This window comes from Tinamus guttatus, unplaced genomic scaffold (assembly GCF_059628265.1).
Source record: "Tinamus guttatus ecotype Peru unplaced genomic scaffold, ASM5962826v1 Tinamus_guttatus_pri_ptg000226l, whole genome shotgun sequence".
NCBI classification, from domain to species: Eukaryota; Metazoa; Chordata; class Aves; order Tinamiformes; family Tinamidae; genus Tinamus; species Tinamus guttatus.
The window spans coordinates 2,322,435-2,344,582 of record NW_028288760.1 but is presented as its reverse complement, the minus strand read 5'-3'; the positions used below and the strand labels follow the sequence as shown (position 1 = coordinate 2,344,582).

The following is a 22,148-nucleotide window of genomic DNA, read 5'->3' as shown; positions in this document are numbered from 1 at the left end:
GGCAGCCCTAAATCACAGCGACGGGTTAGGAGCGGGGAAGAGGGAGGAACACGGTGCAAGAGATGATGGGCAGGACGGACCGGACAGAGGATGAAAGATGAAGGACCACGAGAGAGTCAAATCCACCCACCCCGCATCCCACAGCATCGCCGATGCCCAAACAAGCGCTTGGCCTTTTCGCCATCCATAACGGATCCTGCCGCGTCCTCCCCAGCTCCAATCCAGCCCAGCACATCTTACCAACACGACTGGTGACCCCCGAGCCCAAGGGTGGCCAAAAGAGGCCACCCCGGTGACCGGCGCCGCCGTGTCCGGCTCAGCCCTCCGGAGCCGGGCAGCGCCGGCGGATCGCCCCGCGCGCCGATGAGGATGAGGATGCTCGGCTTCCTCGCCTGACGTCACGCGCGCCGGGAAACCAGCGCACATTTCGACACACGCTGGCTCATCAGCTGTTCCGTTTCAACATCCCCGCAACAAGCCTTTTTTTAAAAAAATAATAATAATAAAAATAACACCCTGTCACTCCCTCGCAATCCCTCTTCTGCTCGCTCCGTTTCATCCACAAGAGCGGTTGTCACCTCCAAATAAATATTTATCAACCAAATTGCAGGTGTCTGGGGCTTCCCACCTCCTCCTCTTTCAACTGCTCGTCTCGCTGACACCAGAGCTCCGCGGAGCTCCGCGACGGCAGCGATAACAGCTCCAGGGAACGGTTCTACCGTCTCCTTTGAGTCTGGAGTTCAAAGAACTTCCCCAAAATTCCCACTAGCCTCAGTGGGAGCACCCTGGTTGAGACCCCTCCGAGCGAGCTGATGCAGGGGGTGATGGATTCAAAGCTGGTGGCACAGGGACAGGGTCCCGCGTCTTGTGTTCTCTCATGAATTCCTGGAGGTTTCAACCCAAAAGGAAACCTGAGGGGAGACCTCACTCAGGACCATTGCTAAGCTCCACGAGGAGGAAGAGCGGACAAGAGGCCAAGGGGACACGCAGATGACACCCTCCTTAGAGCCACAGCCCCTGACCCACAGGAACCCTGTGGCGTCCGTGTTTTCAGCATAGGGATGAACTTCTCTAACCCTTGGCACGGCCCCAAACCTGTAAGAAGCGAGAAAGGAAAGGCAGAAAGAGCAGCAAATCCTGCTGGTTCCCAGCAAACTTCCCCCAGCGATGACCTTGTGAGGCTGGACGGGAGCCCTGGCTAAGGGTGATCCCGCAGCCTCATCCAATGGAAGAAAACGGCGTCGCCGGAGCGGACGCGCAGGCTGGCGAAGCCGGTGGCATTTCCTGCGGACGAGGACATGGAAGCGGGGACCGCGCGGTGACAACGGGCAGAGCGGTGGCATCGTCCAGGAAGCACTTCCATGTCCCCGGGAGCTGCAGGGATTTGCTCCCTGGAGCCAGGAGCAAGGACAGAGAGCTACAGAGCACGAAAGGGAGAGGTGGGGCGCGCTCCGCACATGGCTCCGACCCAAGGAAAATGCCCTGGAATTCATATAAAAGCTGCGGGATTTAATTATCAACTCGCTTTATGGGACGGGGCGCGGGGCTGTGCTGTGAACCTGCCCCTCGCAGCCCTTTGGACAGGCTGGACTTTGCCTCCTTGTTCCTCTGCCTGGCGCTGGATAAGGCCAAGGGCCTCCGGCCGGTCCCTCCTGGGCCTTGGACACCCAGGAGATGGGAAGATCCCATTATTCTGGGTGGCCAGCACAAAAAAGGGAGCACCAAGGGGACCAGAGTCCCGAGCAGTAAGAGAAACAGCAGGTTGGCAAAGCCCCAAGGATGGTCAGCACCCCGATAGCCCCAGAGAGGCCATCACGGCCCTCGGACCAGGTCACAGCATCAAGGTCACGGTCAATGCCAAGCACAGAGCAGCCTTTTGACACACAGTTGGGATGGATCCGACAGCCCCGTTCGCTCGCTGTTAACCAAACCCTGCAGATTTTGCTGGAACGGGAGCAACGCCAGGAGCAACAACCTGCTCCGAGGAGAGCTGCAGCCTCCGGCAGGGAGGCAGCCCCGGCTCCCCGGAGCACCGAGAAGTGACTGACGATTCCCCTGGCCGGACTCTGCCTCACAGGGACACAAAGTTAATTTTAGGGAACTGGATTTTCATGGAGCCTCCAGGAATTCAGCGTCCAAGGTCTCCGGTGATGCCATCCTATCCATGAACTTGCCAAGCGGGTACGAAGCCCCACAGCAAGAGCAGCCCAGGTGCTGCCGCCGGGCCAGCTTTCCTGCCCACGTTTTGGTCGGGCCGCTCCAGCTCCCTGTGGCTCTGTTTCTTTGACACCTCGGAGGGCAGGAAAAGCAAAAGAGAGCCCAAAAGAGAATAACTGCAACGCGGGGAGGGCTGCATGTGGGAAGGGAGAGCTTCCCTGGGCAGTGCCAAGCACCAGCAAAGGAGCAAAAAGGGAGAGGAGGAACCATCCGATCCCCAGGGGAAGGTCCAGCAGGTCCCTGTCCCCCCCAGTACAACAAGGGGGATTCAGGCACCTCAGATGCCCCAGGCGATGACACTGGAGCTGCTCTCCAGCACTGGGAGCTAAGAGCCCTTCCCAGCCAGCAAAAAAACCCGCTCAAGACTGGGAAACCCTCGGACACTGTCAAAGATGGAGCATTTTATCGGCCGTCACCAGGATCAGGGCACTCGGATGCTCCCTCTGCATCTACTGCTGCCACCACACGCGTCCCCGTCCCCCCTCCTCTGCCCCTGCCGAATTAGCAGCCATCGACCTCCTTCCCCCGCGGAGCTGACATTAATACGGCAATGTTTGTTTAACAGCAGCTCCCATTGATCCGTAGCCTGATCCCCACAGTCAATAGAAGCCTTCGCCGGGCTCCGGAGCGCCGGATCCGGCTCCAGCCCCATCCAGCTCCAGCGCCTGCGCGCACTGATAGGATCAGCACTGTCAGTGCTGCTCTGGGAACCATTAGCTTTAATTAGCTGATGATGCTGTAGAGGCCACATAAAACAATGAATCGGATTGATCCCTCGTGTAACACTATTGACAGCGCAGTTGCATCTGGGATCAGTTTGGTGCCGGATGCATCTGTAGGGTCTATAAAACCAGGGCCTGGTTTCTTCTTCGGCCTTTTCTTTCTTTTTTTTTTTTTTTTTTTTTTGGCAGTGGAGAGGGTGCTGCTTTAATTTTAAAGCACCCATAATGGCAGGCCAGCTGGTTTAAAAGCAAAACCAAAGGAAAAGGGTACGGAAAAAGCCCAAAGTCAACTCCGGGGACCCTCTGGGAAGCAACTCCCATCGCGGCTTTACCTTGGAAGGTGCAAAGCCCCCTCTCCCCCCACCTCCGGGGTAGGAGATGCTGCGACCCAAGCGTCATATCCCTCTGCTGCACCCGGAGAAATCCCAGTGGAGCAAATCCACAGGGATCGCGAGGCAGCACGGTGGCCGGGAGCAGCAATCCGGGCCGCGCTGCTGCTTTGGCCGCTGCACAAACAGCCCCGGGTGCCCAAAGCTGCCCGGAGCAGCGGGATTCCCGGAGGGATCGCGGCATCTCCCAGGCGGAGCCGGGGGGCAGCGCATGCCATGCGCCCGGCCCCGCGGCTGACACCCGCCTAACGCTTTCCAGATGCGGCCGCAGGAAGACAGAAGCAGAGCTGTTCCCTGCTGAGGAAGCTGGAAACGCTCGCAGATAATGTGGAATTCCTGAACCGCGGCCAGGGCTGGCGAGCAGCGGCCGCGCGCCGGCCCCGGCACAAACCCCCTCTCTCTGCTCCGTGCGCGTTTTATTTCGGGAACGCGGCGCGGAAAGCCCTCGCTCCGCATGCGGCGTGGGCGGACGGGCGGAACGTTTTCCCCGGCCGCTTCTGCGTGCGACGAGCGGCCGCCGCGCAGGGCCTCGAACAGAGCCCTTTTCTTCGCTGCGATAAACACGCTGCCGGCAGCTCCGGCTTTCCTGGCTCCCAGACTATTATTTTTTCCGCCCTCTCCAAGGGGCGGCCTCAGTTTCCCCCCAGCACTCGGTGCAGCCCCGAGCTCCCACCTCTGATGAAGCTGACGCAGGGACACGCTTGCAAAGCCCCATGGATGGCGATAACGGGGGAATAGGAAGGGAAAAGCAATGGGGAGCGCACGGATGCGCCCTATCCGCACCCCTTCCCGGAGGGCCGAGCATCCCGCCGGCCTCGCCGTCAGCCTGAAACGTGGTAGGGACCGCGGGGAACCATCGGCTGCGCCTGTCCCTGCGCCGCGCGTGTTTGCACAGTGTGCTAAGCCGGCGATAATAGACTCGCCGAGGGATGAAACGGATGTTTGCCATGAGCAAAAAAAGAAAAAAAGGCCAAAGTCAGGGAAGTTGCCTGCAAATGTGCACCCGAACGGCGGCCGTTCCTGCAGCCAGGCAAGAAATCCCACTGATCTGCATTATTTTTTTCCCCTTCCACCTCTGGCCAAGGCAGATATCTCGGACAAACAGCATTTCCTGCGGCATTTCCATGCTGGTTTGCTCTCCGAGCCTGCTTTCCCGGGCCTGGAGGACAGGCTCTGGTGTGGGCCTGGGACAAGGGAAACCAAAGGGGGGTTTCTCGGAGCCCTGGCCAAAACACGGAGCCACCGTCACAATCGGAAAAGCCCACACGGAGGCGAGAGGGGCTCGGGCCGAGCTCCTGCCACGTGTGATTTGTGGCATTAATATGATGGGGAGGGCTGGGGGGACCCAGGGAGCCGTCGCCCACGGCAAAGCAATAAGGCTGATGGATCTGGGGAGGGAGGGAAAGGAAGAGGGAGCAAGGGATGAGGGGCGAGGAACAGCCGGAAAACCTGCAGGCTTGGAGCTTTGGCTGGAGGGAGGCTCGAGAATCAGCCCTGTGCGGCAGCCAGCAAGGGAGCATCACCCCATGCAGAAGAGGATGAGGAGGAGGAAGGAAACGCCAAGAGCACGGGACCTCGCAGGGCACAACCGGCTCCTGGAGCATCCTCATCCCGCGCACAGGAGAGGAAGCATCTCCCCAAACCCTCCTCCTCCTCCTCAGCCTCGCTCCACACCTCGCATGGGCGCCGCGGGAGACGGCAGCGTTTTGCCGGGAGAAAGGGCAATTTAATTATCCCGTCTCGCGTTTCGTGACAGCGCAGGAGCACCGCGCTCCGGCACGGAGAGCGCGCAGACAAATCGCAGCGTTTAGGGCAATTTCAGCCCTGCCACGCAGAGGAGACGGAGCCCGGCGTCGCGAGGAGGTCACGGCTCGTGCTCACGTGCTCCCCAGCAGCAGCTTTTGCTTTTAAAAAAGATATATAAAAATACATAGGCGTCTTTCAAAATGCAACAGCCTCCGCTGGGCTATTCCCAGCTCGCCCTAATGAGCCACACAAGCCAGCCCGAGCTGGCGCCTTCCCGACGGGTCCCTTCCCGGCTCCAGCGGTAACGCAGCCCGGAGCCTCCCTGGGGTTGCAAAACCCCGGATCGTCTCCCGGAGCCGGCGCCGGGCACATGAAGACGCGGAGCAGCGGAGCCGCCCGCGCTCTGCTTCCCACGGGCGCCCACGGAAGCGGCAGAGACGCGCTAATTAGTGTGTTAATCAGCATCGTAGCCGCCAGCGCGCAGCCTTGCGAGAGGGGACAAGGCGCAAGGGACCCGGCCCCGCACGGAGAGGCTGCACCCCGGGCGTCCCAGCCCCGCACGGGGACAGGGCCACCGCTGCAAGGCGGACGTCGTGCCGGCTCCGTCCCGCATCCGCGGCAGCGCCGGAGCCGGTCGAATCCCCGGGATTAGGAAGTTCCCACGCCCCGGCGCGAAGCCCGCGGCAACTGCACGCGATGAGCTGGCTCGTTCCCTGCCCGGGAAGCGACCTGCGGATGCGGCGCGGGGACAGGGGACAGGAGCAGGGAGCCGGTCACGACACCTCGCACGGGAACGGGCAAGTCACGAGCGGTTCCCCTGGGCATCCCAAAAAAAAGCAGCTTCCATGGCTGGGAGGTGCAGACGCATCCTGCAGTCTCCCCTGCAGGGACACGGGCCAAGGGACACCCAAAGCCCCCGACACAATTTTTATGCCCTTCTCCACCTCCGCATCCCAAAATATGGATGCAGCATCGTGGATGGTGGCATCACATGGCCAGAGCAAAGCCAGCCTCCTGGGACAGCCCTGCCACCATCCTCATCCTCGGCATGATGAAGGATCATCCTCAGCATGGAGAAGCACCCAGTGGAACAGGGAACAGCTTGCGGAAAACCCACTGTACCCCCTGCAAGCCCGGAGAAGTTCACATCCCAACAGGCCACGGCAATGACTGCACCGAGGCCCTTCACGCTTGGCTATTTTTGTTTTTAATTATTATTATTATTCAAAGAAATTCCTGGGTTTGTTTAGCCTCCTCCAAGGAAGGAGCGGAGAAAACCCTCGCGCTGAAAACCCGCCCGTGCGTCATTCAACTCTCATCTTGATTGTTAAAAATTCATTAATGAGAGCAGATTGGTAGGTATTATATCGCTGCCTTAATTAAAGAGGGCCACGGAACAGCATTTTTAAATAGCAATGTCATTTTCTAATTGACACAGCTACATTATAAAGAAAAATACTTAAACAGAACTTGAAACCAAGCTGGTCCCTTCTGATGGCAGGGCTCATTTGGGCTTAAATTTTTAATCTGCTCATGCAATATTGAGGGCAAGGAAAGGGATAATGTTTCTCAAGGTGTACGATTCCGCCCCTCCGACCCAGGCTCCTGCGCTCCAGGGTTATCACGGGAAGAAGGGAACCGTGGGGAGGCGGATTCACCCCCATCCCAAGAAAAGTCCTGCACTTTCTGTTCCAAAAAAGGCCCTTTTCTTCATCTATCTCCGTGCAAACACCCGTCATGCAAACCCAACAGCAGCCCCTGCTAAATCCTGCTGCTCCTGCCACCAGAACCAAGCGGAAACAACAACTTCCAGCTAAACTCTGTGGGAAGCGAGTGGAAAAGGCGCTTTTTTGGGTGCCTGCTACGGGACAGGCCCCTCTCACCTGCCCAAGACCTGGCTGGGTGCAACGCTGGCCAAGAGCATCCCATGCCAGACCATGCGGAGCTGCCTCCCTTGTGCTCCCGGGATATTTAGGGCGTTCCCCGCTGCCTCCTGCGGCTGATCCCATGTGCTTAAGAGCACGGAAACCTCCCGTTTGGCGTTTAGGGAGAAATCCGGCCGCCGCTTCCCGTGCCAGGGCAGCAAATCAGGCATGAAACCACACGGAGGGCTCCGGGAAGCAAAAGCGAACGCTCGTGCCCGTGCAAAGGGAAGCGGGCGCACGCTCGTGCCGCTCGGCACCACCGCCTCCGCTTGCTTTTGCAAGGGGAAAAAATGCACGAGGGCTTGGGGAGAGCGACGCGAGGGGCCCTGGGCGCCCAGCTGGTCGCAGCGGGGCTGGCCGGGCCGTTTAATCAGCGCGAGCGACTCGGCCCTAATTTCTCCTGATGGGGTGTTGCAGATGCCGCGTTCGGAGCCATCTGGCAGCAGCGCGAGGCTCCCGGGGCGGCGCGCGGGACCGGGCAGCCCCGCAAAGCTGCAAACGCATCCAACCCCTCTGGAAACATCTAGGGGCAAAAAACGCCACTTCTGGGCAAAGCCAAAGTCCTGGCTACGGACCAGGGGGAGCGAGGCCAGCGAAAAAGAGCAGCGGAGGCCGCGGACGGAGCAGAGGACGGAGCAACTCGGCCCGCCAGCGCCAGCGCCCCCGGCGCGCTCCGAGAGCCGGCGCCGGGCTCGGTGCATTAAAAATAACTGAAGGGAAGGGCTCGCACTTCATTCCTTCCGACAGAACTGGGTCTCGGTCACGCCAAGCGGCTGCGGGGAGGCTCCGTGCGGGAACCGGCCCCCACCGAAGTTTCCCGCTGAACCACAGAGAGTTAAAGGCCGGCGGAGGCCCCGGAGCAGGAGGTTTTATGCATATGTAGCTAATGTAATACAATTATGCATTAATATATAACTAACAGTCACGGTAATATAACATTACAGTAGGTAGATTATCCCATCTCCTGTAATTTATTATTGTTATTTGTAATCCATTAGTGTCCGGAGCTGAACTCGGGTCAGAGTGCGGTGTCCTGGCACGCTCGCGCTCGCTCCGACGGCCACACAGCCGAAACCCCACGGCAGCCAACGCCGCACCTGATCCTGCCCCAAAATCCAGCGTCCCCCCGCTCCATCCGGGATGCTGGGCACGGAGGCATCACCATTTGCAGGAACAAAGCCCGAGCGGAGCTCGCGGCACCGCCGATTAATCCCAATCGACACCCACCCTCCACCGTGAGTCATGCAGCCAAAGTCAATTTACATTTTTATTAAATCGCACAGGAAAATTAGAAGCGTTATTACTTCCCTCTGATTCAATGGGCGCTCTGTGCTCCCCACTGCTCACGGGGTGGGAAAGCATCCCGGCTTTCTGCTTTAACCGCTTTCTTCCCGGCGCTCCCGACCCCCGCGAGCATCCCTTGGCGCAGCCCGGGAATAAATCACATTGGCCTTTGGATGAAGGGAGGAGGAGGAGGGAAACCAGATCCCGGCAGCGAAAAGCGAGCGGCGACTTCGCCAGCGGCGCGGGGAAGCGGCGCCGGCGCCGTCCGCGCGGCCTCCAACCCACCCGGATTATCCACAGGGATGAGCCCTGAGCTGCACAGCGCCGGGATGGGAATGCAGCCCCACGGGGACGCACGGGGGACTGGACACGGGCGGCACCGCTGGCTCCGTCGGCTCTCGCGCACGGTCGGGAGGATGAAACAAGAGGCTGGGTCTAACTACAATAATTAACATTTGCAAAGGCCCAGGAGCTCCCGCCAGGACCGCGTCTGCTGAACAAGCGACGGGGCTGGCGAGTCTCTGCACTCACGAGCACTTCATCCGACTCGGTCGGAAAACTATTTCTCCGGGATGAATGCTCTTACGACAAAGGCATTTCTCAAGGATGAACTCCGGCTGTTTGCAAAGCCCCATCCATTCCAAGCGTGCTTCCTGCGGCCGGAGCGAGAGGAAAGAAGGGAATTTCCATTTTGCGATTAAATGCTGAAAGTACCATATTTTTTTCTCCTAAATCAGGACAAAAGCACGTTTTGAAATGTCTGCGCTTCCTGCCAAGGGCGGAAGAGTCCAAGTTTCGGCCACGCGCTTTGCAACTCAATTAGCTCGGCCCGAAGCTTGCACGGAGCATCCCCGCTCCGCGTCCCCGCGCGAAGCCACCGCGGGCACCGGGAGCCTTTTGCAAAGGGGCTGCTCCGAGCCCGGCTTTGCACGGGGTGGGGAGCAGCACCCAGACCACCCCCTCGGCCTCTGATCCCTTCGGATCAGAGGGAATCCCCGCGCGATCCCAACAGTCCGGATGCGCCCGCGTGTTCCCAGGCTGCCTCCGAAGGGCCGCGCGTGGATTCCTCTGCTGCCTGCAGCATTTCTGAACTCCTGTTTTTCCACTCCAGCTGCCCCCCCGCCTTGTTTTCCTTCTCCACTGCTGACCCAGATTTCATAATGAATGAATCCATGCAGCGCTCTTCAGACTTTAATTATTTTTTCACTTTTTCTCATCATACATTATGCATCAATAAAGAAAAAAAAGCACCCATACAGCACAATTAATTTAAGCTCAAATGGTTAACTCCTGCCTATCACTAATAGCAAAAGTGTCTGGAAATTGCAGCCCTTCTTGCAGACCTTGCATTAGCGCTGGAAATGAAAACAAACAGTTTCTAGGAGGCTGCGGCAGGCTGGCTTAGGCAGCAAGTGACAATTAATATGTCCCTTTATAGGGACTGGGTGCTGCTAACGGGAAGGAGCTGCCGGGTACCGGCCTTTTCCTCCCCTGCCGTCACCCACCGGCAGCTCCGAGCTCCGCACGCAGCTCGGGAAGCTCCCGGCTGGAAAAGCATCCGAGCGGATGCTCCTGTGGGCGACATCTCTACCAGGCAAAGCCCCCGGGGATGCACGGAGCAGATCCCGAGGGCAGATCCCGGGTTCCCTCCGGCCCCACGCGGGATGACGCGGAGTTTGCGGCACTCTGAGGATGCTCGGGAAGGAAACATCCCGGAGCGCTCCCACTGCTTGCAATGGAGCCAAGCGGGAAAAGCCCCAGCACGAAGAGCACGAGCGGACGGGGTCGGGATCCCAGGGATGCCATCCCTGCCCCGGGGGTGCCGGCATCCTGCTGGCTTTCCAAGTGCCTCCATGAAATCCCACCTTGCCCGGGATGCCAGGAATGCCGGTGGGAACTGCCCTCACTGCTGGTAACCATCTGCACAACTCCTCCAAAACACCAAGACTCCATTAAATTCAACCCTGGGCAAGGGAAGTCATCCCAAAAAAAAAACCTCTGGAGCTGGACCCATGCAAGAGGCAATGTCCTCTCCCACAAAGACCAAATCCCACCTTCCTCTACCAATCCCGACCTTTCCAGCCCACATCCTAGCCCTGCTACAGCCGGACAGGGCTCCCAGTTTGACCCAGTATCCGCAGGGCCCTGCCCTGGGCTCATCCTGCCCTCCGGCATTTCACACGCTCCGAGACAGTGGGAAGGAGGGCAAGAAATCCCTGGCAGGCGCGACCCAGCCCTCCCCGCGCCTGGGTGTACTTGGGTTATGTAAAGTGGATCTAATTTCATATTATCATATGATATTAAGGCAGCCTACCTCTCCCTCGCATGCCATGTGCAAAATACATGATGGAAGCTATGGGAAGCATATGGAAAAATACCTCCAAGTGCAAACATCGACCTGCTGCGCGCGAGCTGCCGACAACAGCCTCGCAGAAAGGGGGATGGGGACACAAAAGTGGCTTTAACCCCTCCCAAAATAAAATCATGTATATTTTGGGGGCAAAAACATCAAAAGACAGAAGATCTGCCTAAATCCGGCGCTTTTCTGCTCACAGGAGGCTGCTGTCCCCGCAGCAAGGGACGGTCCAGCCGCACGGGTCACCTGAGTCACCTGAACCTACCAGTTTTCCTCGGTCCTCCTGGCAGGAGGAACAAACAATCCTGGGGGAAGGATGTTTTTGGAGGCTGCTGAATTTTTCTTGGCACCGCACAGAGCGGCTTCGATTCGCTCGAAAATCCCAAGCATTTTAATAGAGCCGGAATAGTTTGCTCGGAGGAGGACGAGCCCTCCACGAAATGGTTTCCAGCCCGCGAGGAGCCAGCGCAAGGGTGAGAAAACTTCCCCAAAGCTAAAGGAGAGCGGGGTAGAAGGAGAGCCGGGAGCCCGGGGCTCATCCACTTGCTGCTTTCCCAGCACTGCATCCCCAGAGCCCCTTGGCCCGGGGAAAAGGACTCTTTTTTTTTCTCTCTCATCTATTTTAAGATGAAACGCCCAAGACAAGGTGCGTTCGCATGGGGGCCTCGCAGCCTGCCCCCCGGAACAGCCGGCGCCGGTGCAGCGCTCCTGCAAACTTTGCAAAACACCAAAATAAGTGAAATAAATAAATAAACAGCAAGCACTTAACCCAAACCGCCCGCTCCAGGGGGTTACTAACAAATGCACCTCCATAAACGCCTCGATCGCCAGCACCGAGAGGAGCCGGAGCCCCGGGCGATGCTCAGGTTTGCAAGCCCACGGGGCTCGCTCGGCGCCCCTCGGAAACCAGGCGGACATTGGGATGGGAGCAGCCGTTCCCAACGCGCCGGGTATCCGGAGAAGCGGGATTAGCCCCGTTTGTCACCGCATCCTGGTGTTAATGCTCCCCAAGGCCAGGGCCGCACGGGAACCGCCAGCGCAGACCTTGCTCGCAGCAAAACACTTAGCTAATATTTGCAAAATGCCCAGGAGTTAATTAATTGCCACTCGCTCATTAGCCAGACTTGGCCCTGCTAAGCCCAGCTCCGAGCCGTGACTTGGCGGCGCTGAGCCGGCTCCGGGCACGCAGGGCATCGGTGCCACGAGCTCTGCGAGGGCTCTGCAGCAGCACGGGATGTGCACGGCTGTGCCCTCCCTGCAGCATCCATACCCCCTAGAACAGCATCCTTCCCTGGGCAGCAGCGGCATTCCCAGGCCAAAATCCCTGCCAGGTCCTGGGAGTCACCGGCGGCTGCATCCCCCCCAACCACATCCCTGTATCTCCCGCCAGCCGCATCCCTGCATCCCTCCCCAGCCGGTTCCCCAGGGCCACGGAGCAGCCAACAACAACAAACTGCAGCGTTAGCAGCAACGGGACAAAACGCTCCGTGAGGAAGCGATATCCAGCGGGGCTCTTCCCGAGCACGTGCTGGGAAGAGCGCCCGGCCGGGTCCTCCGTCCTGCACGCTCCAGTAGTGCTGTGAATTCCCAGCTGAATCCCAGCTCCAATGCTAAAAGCTGGATTTTCCTGCTGCTCACATTCAGTATCTCCATCACCACTGTAGCAGCACTGCCCCACCACCTATTTTGGACTGAAGGGGACAAAACCCCCAAAATCTCCTTTCTTTGCACCAGAACGAACCTTCCCCCCCATGGACTCCGGGGACATGATCCCCATCCGGGCGAGCCTCGGGCACAACGAAGCTAAAAATACACTTTTGGGTTCTTTTTTTTCAGGCAAAAGTTCAGTCCCCAAACGGTAAGAGAATCCGGGAAAAATGCGGCCGGCCCAGCTGGTGGCCGGGTGCCAGCGCGAGAACCTCCCTTCGGAGGAATCCACACGAGGAGCCTCCGCTCACCCGCCCAGGACACACCAGCATTTCTTCCTGGTGTTACTGGGTTGGGTTTTTTTCCGTCCGCTCAGCACGTTTGCCCGAGATTCGGACGCGGCTCCGCGGGAGCTGCAGGCCTGACGCGGGGTGACGGTCGCGGCGGCACCCTCGGGACCTCGCGGACGCTTTGGGCTCCCTGCTCTCCATCGCGCGGCCCTTTGGGAGCTGCTGTCACCTCCCGCCCGCGCTCGGCCACCCCGGCTTATTTATAGGCTGCTTTAAATAAGCTCCGCTCCTCGGCGAGCTCAGCCGCTGCATCCGAGCCCGCATCCGAGCCCGCATCCATGGAAAGAGCCAGGCTGGCGCGCGGGCGCTGCACCCACGGCTGCGTGAGGTCTTTGCGGGATGCAGGGACCCACAGGCCTCAGGGAGACCCCCCAGCCCTGCGGAATTTGTCCCTTGTCACACTCACTTGAACTGCGGGCACGGAGTCGCTGCCGGCTTTCCCGGGAGCCCGTTCCCCTCCGCCTCCATCCCGCGGCTCCGTGAGTCACCGGCTCCCGCCGCATCCAAGCGGTGCCCGGCGGCTCCTGCCACAAGAGCCTCTGGAAGGGGCTCAGCACCAGCTCCCGTTTATTTTCCTTGATTCCCCCTCGGCAGCACCCGGAGCAGCCATCGCGCTCCATCCCTGCCCTCGCGCCCTCTCCAGCAGCAGCACCGAGGACCCAGTTTTTCAGACTGCCCCATCACCATCATCTCCCATCACAGATTTCCCCCTGAAAACACTGCCTTCCCAAACTCTGTTTTTGTTTATATATTTTTTTCAGGATTTTTTTTGGTCTTTAAACAGGAACTAACCGCAGCGTACCAAGGACACCGCTGGCTGCGGGTTATCACCGCGCAGCCGCCAGGACCAGGGACGCAGGGCAGCGCGGCCGCTCCGTGCTTCAACCCGGCCCTTTAGGGTGGATTTTTATTAAATCAAGCCACCAGACAGGCTGCTGCAAAAAAAGTCATCAACCGCCACAGCGACAAAGCCAACCAGGAGGTCCTGCTTTGCACAATAAATCCGTGCCCGCCTCTCCGCGCGCGCCGGCCGCGGGACACGCCGCGATGTTCTCCCTTTCTTTCCCAAGGGATTAGACACACGGTTTTGCAAAGGGGGAGGCTTTTCCTAGCGGGCTGCTTCTCCCTGCAGAGCTTTTATGGGCTGGAAGGGGAGGGAAGCTCCGCTGCGGCTCCATTCCTTGCGGGCGGCATCTCCATCCCATCCCGCGGGCGCCGCGGCTGCACCGCAGGCCGAGCCCCGGAAAAACGCCCCGGCCAAAATCCCACCTCCCTATTTCGCAAGCAGGAACACGGTTGTGAAACCCGGCTCGCTGAAAGGGAGAGAAAAAAAAAAGAAAAGAAAATGAAAAACAGGGCAGAACAAAGTCAAACACAGCTACAGGTGCTCTGGGTTTCGGTAGGCTGTGATTCCATTTCCACCATTTCTTACGGGCATTTTTGTTTTTTCTCCTTCCTCCCCAACCACGCGGAGGTAGTGACACCAAAGAGGAAAAGGAGACACTGTTATTTTGGGGCGTCCCTTTAAAACTATAGAGGAAATCATCCGAAAGAAGTTTGTTCCACTGGCCTGCCAGTTTGAGGAAGTGAAATTAAACTGCGGGGGGGAAAAAAAAAGAAGAAAAGGGGAAAAAAACAACCCTGAATCCTGCTAAATCACACCTGCAGAGCCAGGCTCCCGGTGATAAACAACCCAGACTCAGCTCTGCCAGCAGCAAAGGGGCTCGAACTGGGCATATTGCACCCCAAAATCACTTCCCGCAGCGCACAGTCCTTCTTGCTCCAAAATCCCACCAGGACAGGGGCACGGTGGCCATTTGGGTCGTTTTTTGGGGACAAGTTGGGATCTTTTGGCCTTGGTGGCTCTGGAGCCCGGGAATTGCGTGCAGGGCACATGCCCCGAGACCCTCCCTGCAAGAGGGAGCTGCAAGGGCCGCGCGGGGCAGAACTGCCAAAACCAGTCACGGGAAAAACTGCCAAAATGCAAACAGTAAAACACAAAAAAAGAGAGCAAAGAGAGAGAGGAGAGCAGGAATAAGGGCAAAGATGCTGGAATTACATCCCAAGGACACCAAGTGCATGGCAAGGGAGAAAACAACTGGCGTCCAGGACACCAAAAAGCAGCAGCCCAGGCTCCAGGAGGTGCTTTTAACTTTTGGCCATCGCTTTCCTGCCAAGGGGGACGTTGCAGAGCGATGCACGACCCTCCGGAGCCCATTCCGCAGCCTCCAGCCTGCGCCATGCAGGGAGCCCAGGGCAGGAATCCGGGATTTCTCCCTGCCGGGGCCGCCGGAGACGGCCGGGCAGGAGCTCGGCCCCGGGCCGCCCGGAGCCTCTCGCGCCAGGGCCACACATACCATTTTTTAAAAGCGGGGTGATGTAACCAACCGGTATTTATAATGCTGAAAACATCCCAGAGCTCCGTCCCTTCCAGCGCCCGAGCACACTGTGTACTCTTAATAAAATAATTGCAGTGATGAATAGCTCCTTATAGCATTCCTCCTCTACAGCTACCGGCGGGGCCAAGAACCGGGATGGAAACTTGGTTTTTTTTTTTTTTTTTCTTTTTCTGATGCTTTTTTAGGTACGTTCTGCACTTCACCTTTTTGCAACCAAACAGGCGCTCTGGGAGAGCTGCCATCCCTGTTCCCATGTCTCCCCACCGCGTGCGGATGCTCAGGATGGGCTCCCTGTCAACCACCCTGTTACCACCTTAGTATTAAAGGGAATGGCCACGGATCAACCCGGCGGAATCGCGGTGGTCCCGGAGCCGCTCGATGGGATCGATCCCAGGTCCGGGCCCCTCCAACAAGGCCACACGTGGGCTCCGGCGCGCTCCATCCCAGGCGGATACAGGGCACGGGGTCCGAGCGCTTGCTTCCAAGCCCTGATGTGCCCACGATTCCCACATTGGGAATTACAGCAGTGCAACGCACTGATTTTTTATTTATTTACTTCTGCCTTATTAACTTGCCAGGTGCGCTCAATCTGGGAGCACGCCGGCTTCATCCTTGCATGGGAAGCAGGGAAGAGACACCTGCCCTGTGACACTGCTGGAATCTCCCAGAGTCTCGGGCCTCCTGGAGCTCCGGGAGGGTTTTCCATGCCCACCTGGGCTCCGGTTCCCTGGCATTGCGCCGGGATCGGAGAGGAGCCGGACTCCCAAACCTCCCAACAACAGCATCCTGGCGGGAAGGCGGCAAAGGGAGCATCCAGGCCAAAGCAAAACCCTCAGCCTCCGCTTTCCCAAGGCCAAACCTGCCCCTTGGCAAAGCAGAAGGAGCGACCGGAGTTCTGGCCTTTTCCCGGGCCGCTTGCAAGCGAGCTAGACCCTAATGCCACCACCGCAAACACCCGTCCCCTGCGCAGCCCTGTCCCAAACACAGGCAAAACCCAAGGGCACAAAACTGCCTCCGGAGCGCGCACGGAGCGCAGGGATGGCCGGGAGCGACGCGGCCCTGGGGCTCCCGAGCCGCCTTTGGATCAAGTCTCCGCATTTACAAACAATAGGTATCGGCTGGCCCGCAGCCGGGATATCTCCGGGATATCTCCGGCGGGATCACAGCTCAGCCTTCCTAAAGCTTCAGTGGGGCTGCAGGGAATTGTCCCGGGGTCGGAGCACCTTTGATGTCCCGGCCACTCCAAGGGAATTGGACAACTGGCCGGGTGCGAGGGGGAGCCACCAGCCCGGAGCAGGGCTTGCCCATGGAAAATGAGCGTGGAGCAGACAACGCAATGGGATCCCCAGCTGCCTCGCACTAACTGGCGGGGTTTGGGGTCCTAAAGTTGACAAAATTGAGCCCAGGGACAAAAAATAAGCGGAGCAAGCAGGAAAACGCGCAGGAGCTAGGAGAACATTCCCAAATCCGATCCCTCTTGTGCCACCCGCTCCTGGTGGCCCCAGACCCTGCACTGCCACTGCAGCAGACAGGAACGTACTCGCAAAAGTCATTGCTTCAGGGTTTGAGTGAGAATGGAAGTCCTACGGAACAGATAAAAAGGGAAAAGGAGCTGGGGAAATGGGGAAAAGCAGGGGAAAACGGGGAAAAGCAAAGGGACGATGGCTGGCTGGCTCTCACAAACGCTGTTTTGGCAGGAGGGAACAGAGAGGACTCACATCGAGTGGAAATGCACCCCAATTTCCAGGAAAATAAACACCAGCTCCGTTATAAAAGTTTTTCTGTGCACGGGAGAGGGAGCGTGCGGCTGACGGCGGCACGGAGATGCCGTTATTTCCACGCATCTGCCTCCCCCAATTTTATTTAGTTGCTTTCTGCACCATTTCATGCTCATTCTGCTACCGAGCCAGACAATTGCTTTATAACTCTAGGGTGCAATTTCGCTGTCTGCGCCGCACGCACGCGAGGCCGGGGCCGCCCGCCCCGCCACCCTGCTGCTCCGCAGCCGCTGCAACCTCCGGGAAAGCAGCAAAAAAGAGACGGGAGCGAAAAGCAGGTAGAACATTTAAATTATGCTCTGAGCCGCAGTCTTGCACATCCTGCAGCTCAAACGTGGCACCTGGAAAGGGATACGGAGGGAATTCTCTAAGCAAGCAGGGAGCGATGCAGAGTTGCACGGGGATGAGGTGCATTGGGGAGCATCCCCCACGGATCCCGCCGGATCGTGCATCCCTTAAACACTATTAAACAATATTGCAGGGGGGTAGAGGCGCATTTGGGCTGAATTTGAGCTTCTTCCCTGTCTTGCGAGAGGTTTGTTCTCCCCGCTCAGCTCGGAAACCCCCTCCGTTTGTAAACACGCTGTTCAAAACAATAAACAACTCGGGTTGCTGCACTCATTTTCTCTGCTTTGCCTTTTTTTAAGCAAAACAGCGACAGAAAATGCAAGTTCTCACTTTCCATCTCAGCCACAGGGCATTTTCCAAGGCCGAGCTGCTTCTGCCCGAAAACCCGTGAGCAGCTGGAGGTACCCAACGATGCGGGATTCTTCCCGGAGCTCCCGGAATTCCCATTTCCAACACGGCTTCTCCTGCTCCATGCTGCCACGGGAGAGCCGGGAGCGCTGCTCCCTCCTCCGCAGGCTCCCGCTCCTCCTGCATGGCAGGAGGAGGAGGAAGAGGAGGAGGAGGAGAGGGAAGAAATAAAACAGGAGACGAGCAAAGCGGAAGACGTCAGAAAGCCGCTTTCCGAGCGCATGTCAAGCCTTCAAAGTCGCTCCGGAGTCTAGTCTTTAAATGTAATAAAATACAGCAACTCCTGACAACACCAATTAAAATAAAACCACCCAGGCAGCTTCTTCCCCCATCGCTGCACAGCGAGGCCGAATCTCAGCACCCACCAGGGCTTTCCGGGGAGCAATTCCAATGCTGCGGGGCCGCATCCCACCCCATGGACCGGACACGGAGCGCATCCCTTCATCCCACGGTTGTCCAGCGGAGGTGAGGCTGGACACAGGGAGGATGCACCAATGCTCCGAGCTGCAAAGTGGGGCTGTTTAGGCCCAAAGCAGGGCTGTTTCGGCCCAAAACGGGGCCTCCCGACGCTGTGCCCCACAGCCCAGCACTCTGCCCCGCGGCGGCGCCGCTTGTTTGTTTGGTTTCTTACCTGTCCTGCAAAAATAAAACAAAATAAATCTCAGTCGGGCAGCAGGAACCTGACTTACGGGAACCCACCCCTGCCTCCGGAAAACAATACTCCAGCAGAAAGGTTTTTAACCTGTTTCTTAATAAATATTTATTTTCACATTCAAGAGGTGGGTGGAAGGGAGCCAGGGTGTATTTTCCAGTGAAATGTTTTGATTCCCCCTCAATTTTTTTTCTCTCTCTCTCTTCCAACAGGAGCAAAATGCCAATAATAATATTTGCAATGAATAACTAAAATTCTGTGGTTTTCTCCCCCGCTCGCTTTTAAATAAATAAGATGCCCTAAAGATGAGAAGCTCAGGAGCTCTCTCCAAGCAAACTAGGGGGCTCAAAGGATGGATTCAACTGCCACAGCCAAGATTGGGCTATGGACAAAAATTCCTTTCCGGCTTGTTTGGCACACGTCAGCTGGGCCGGGTCAAGCCCCACATTACACAGAGCCTCAAACTTCCCCGTCCTTCACCTCGTGCCCCTAAAGGGACCAAATCCCACGTGTCAGCAGTGACCCAAGGAGCCGTGAAGCCTCCCCTGGATGTGGGTCACTGAACCTGTGTCCTTGCAGGGATGCTCAGGCGAGCGGTGACGGTTTTCTCCATGTTTTACCATTTCTGCCCCATCCACCCGGAATTTTTCCCACCCATGACCTAGGCCCCATGAGCTGTTTCTCCCTTCCATGAGCCCGACCCTCGAGGATGGGCATCCTCACGAGGAAGGGCATCCTCAGCACCCACCACCTCCACATGGGCAGGAGAACGGGAAGCAGCAAGGAAAGGTGTCCCAAGGCCGGACACAGCTCGATTCCAGCCCCAGGGACACACGGGGACACGACGTCCTGTGCCTGGCACTGCCCCCCGCATCGGGAAGCGCCAGGAAGAGGAGACATTGCCGGAAGCCGTGACATGAGCCGGGTCACCCGAGTCGAAGCGCAGGCAGTGCCTGGCCGGGAACCCCCGCGCTCCCCTTTTTAGGCCAAATTGAGCAGATTTTGCCGGTGCCGCACAGCGACAGAGCCAGAATCCGTCTGCTCCAGCTCTCCAGCTCCAGAGCTGCTGCTGCCAGGGAAAGGGAACCAACCCGAGCACGCTGCAGCCAGCGACCCTATGACAAAACCAGAGTCTTCTTCTAGCCCTCAAAACCCAGCGGATAAAGTTTAGGCAGTGCCAGCCCCAATGGTACATTTTAAACAGCTCCTCCGAGCAGCAGAGCCTGCTAATAACGCTCAGTTACAACCCGCGCCCCCGGCCCCTCCGGCGCTGCTTTCCCTCCGGATGCTCCCGAACGTCTCGCTCCCGCCACGCACACACTTCGGAGCGAGCAGATAAACCCGTTGTTTTCCCTTCGCGCCAGCGTGAAAATCCTTGCGCGAGAGCGCAGCAAGGTGACACACGTCCCCCCTTCCCGCCCCCGTCAAAGTCAACATGACTAATAGCGCAGCGTTTGATTTAGCATCCGCGGCGAGGCCGGGAGGAAACGCGGGCTCCACGCAGGAGCTGCCCCATCCCCACCGCGCGTTCGGGCTCTCTCTGCCCCCAAAAGCCCCAAGTCGACGTTAACACATCACGTATCCCCCCACCGAGACGAAACCGCTCCGTGGCGGAGGGGCCATTCCAGACACCTGCGCTCGATCCCCCCCAAACGAGTCGCTTTGGCTTCAAAATTCGGATGCGGGGGCTGACCCTGCAGGTGAAACGCTCCGAGCCTCGACGGCAGCTCGGGACAAGCGGAACCCCCAGCGTTTTCCATGGCGCGGCCGAGCGGCCCGAGGCAGCGGTGACGGCCGCGGAGAGCCCGAGCCCCCCGGCCGCAGCGGGGCCGGAAACGCTCCCGGTGGGCAGGGCCAGCCGGGGCGGTTGCAAAAGCGTCTGTGTTTATTGCGCCTTTTAGAAAGGAGCGATTTAAACTGCAAGGCTTGAAAATAAGTAAATAAATAAAATAAAGCCCCAAGGTTGGGGGCCTGTTTAAAGCCAAGAGAAGTCGCGGGGCTCAGGAAGAAGGAGAACCAATGCAGGGAGCAGGATTTGGCCCCCTCTCCCTCGCACTTGGCACCCGGCTACTTCACTAAAACTCCCCCCATCCCCGCAAGCTCTGGAATATCACTCCTGAAACCAAGACACAAGGAGGCATTTGCCCTTACAAGCCAAGACTTGACTCAGAGCCACTGAAACGAAGGCAAAATCCGGCTAGAAATAGACTGTAAATGTAACTAAACAGCAAAGGGGGAGGGAGCCAAGGCGGCCGCAGGCTGCGAGCCCCGGGAGCGGGGACGGGGCTCCCTGCGCGCCCCGCACGCGGCGGGGGACGGAGGAGAGGGGGGAAAACAGGGAGAAAAAGCCCGAGGGAGGATAAAAGGGAGAGAAAACCCCAGGGAAAGCAGCGAGGCGGGGTGAAAACCCGGCGCTCCGGCCGAGCCCCTCGCCCGGTGCCCCGTTTGAAAATGCCGCTTGCGCCGCGCGCTGCCTCCGCCGCGCGCCCGGCCCCGGCCCTGGCCCCAGCCCCGCGGCGGAGAAAGGGGGGGAAAAAAAAAAAAAACACAGAATCACCGAAATACATAAAAATACACAAAGCGGGGCGGCTCAGGCAGGCCCGGCCGCACTTTCCCAGGCGCTGCCCCGTCGCTGACACCGCGAATCCCCCCGGGGGGCAGCGCATCCCCCCGGAGCCCCCCCGACCGCCGGGGACGAGGGGGGAGTTCGGACGCCGATTTTTTTTCCTTTTTTTTTTTTTTCTTCTTTTCCCCTTAATTCCCCCCCCCTCCTCCCGCGCCGCAGGAATTAAGCAGCTTTTTCTTTTTTCTTTTTCTTTTTTTTTCTCTCCCCGAAACAAAACTCACCCAGCGGCAGGAAGTGTTTGGTGTCCATAGCTGGTGTTTAACTCATGCCAAAGGGATTGGTGAAGCTCGGCGGAGGCGAAAAAAAAAACACACACACACACACACGGCGCGCACGGGGGAGGAGAGAGAAATCAAAGCGAAACAGGGGGAGGGACGGGGGAAGGGAGGCAAAAAAAGGGGGGGAAAAAGGAAAAAAATAAAGGGGGGGATAAAAACAAGGAGAGGAGGAGGAGGGGGCGGTGAAGGCTTCGCGCTGGCAGCGGCGGGGTCCGCGAGTTGTTGCAAACTCCGCAGCCCGTAACTCGGGCACTTGTGTCGGCTCCGCGCGGCGCCGGGGCCCGCGCAGGGGGGAGCGCGCGCCGCGCCCGCCCCCGCCCGCCCCGCGCCGCGCCCGCCCGCGCCGCCGCCAGGGGGAGGCCGGAACGGCAGCGAGCGCCGGATTGGTGTTAAAAACATCCAAATCGGTAAATAGCGACGGGAGGGGGGGGGATAGAGGAGTGCGCGGGCAGGCCTCGGCTGGCGCGCGGGGAATTGGGGGGGTGCGGGTCCTGCTTTAAGGGGTGTTGGGGAAGCCCTTGCACTCCACTGGTGAGGGGGGGAAACAGGGGAAATTGGGGTTCTGCTTTAGGGGGTGTTGGGGAAGCCCTTGCACCCCACTGGTGAGGGGGGAACACGGGGGAAATTGGGGGCTCTGCTTTAGGGGGTGTTGGGGAAGCCCTTGCACCCCACCGGTGGGAGGGGAAACGGGGGGTTCTGCTTTAAGGGGTGTTGGGGAAGCCCTTGCACCCCACTGGTGAGAGGGGGAGAAACAGGGGAAATTAGGGGTTCTGCTTTAGGGGGTGTTGGGGAAGCCCTTGCACTCCACTGGTGAGGGGGGAACACAAGGGAAATTGGGGGTTCTGCTTTAGGGGGTGTTGGGGAAGCCCTTGCACCCCACTGGTGAGGGGGGGAACACGAGGGAAATTGGGGGTTCTGCTTTAGGGGGTGTTGGGGAAGCCCTTGCACCCCACTGGTGAGGGGGGGAAACAGGGGAAATTGGGGGTTCTGCTTTAGGGGGTGTTGGGGAAGCCCTTGCACCCC

At 58.7% G+C, this 22,148-nt stretch overlaps 1 protein-coding gene across 1 annotated transcript in view; it reads right to left on the bottom strand.

The window, feature by feature from the left end:
- The window catches only part of RXRA (retinoid X receptor alpha), an 84,365-nt gene extending 63,127 nt beyond the window's left edge, over positions 1 to 21,238 (bottom strand). The window contains exon 1 of the mRNA XM_088525330.1: positions 21,069 to 21,238. Coding sequence (XP_088381456.1) covers positions 21,069 to 21,096 — 28 coding nt within the window. The 5' untranslated portion in view covers positions 21,097 to 21,238. The remainder of the gene's footprint in view (positions 1 to 21,068) is intronic.
- Between the last annotated feature and the right edge of the window lie 910 nt (positions 21,239 to 22,148).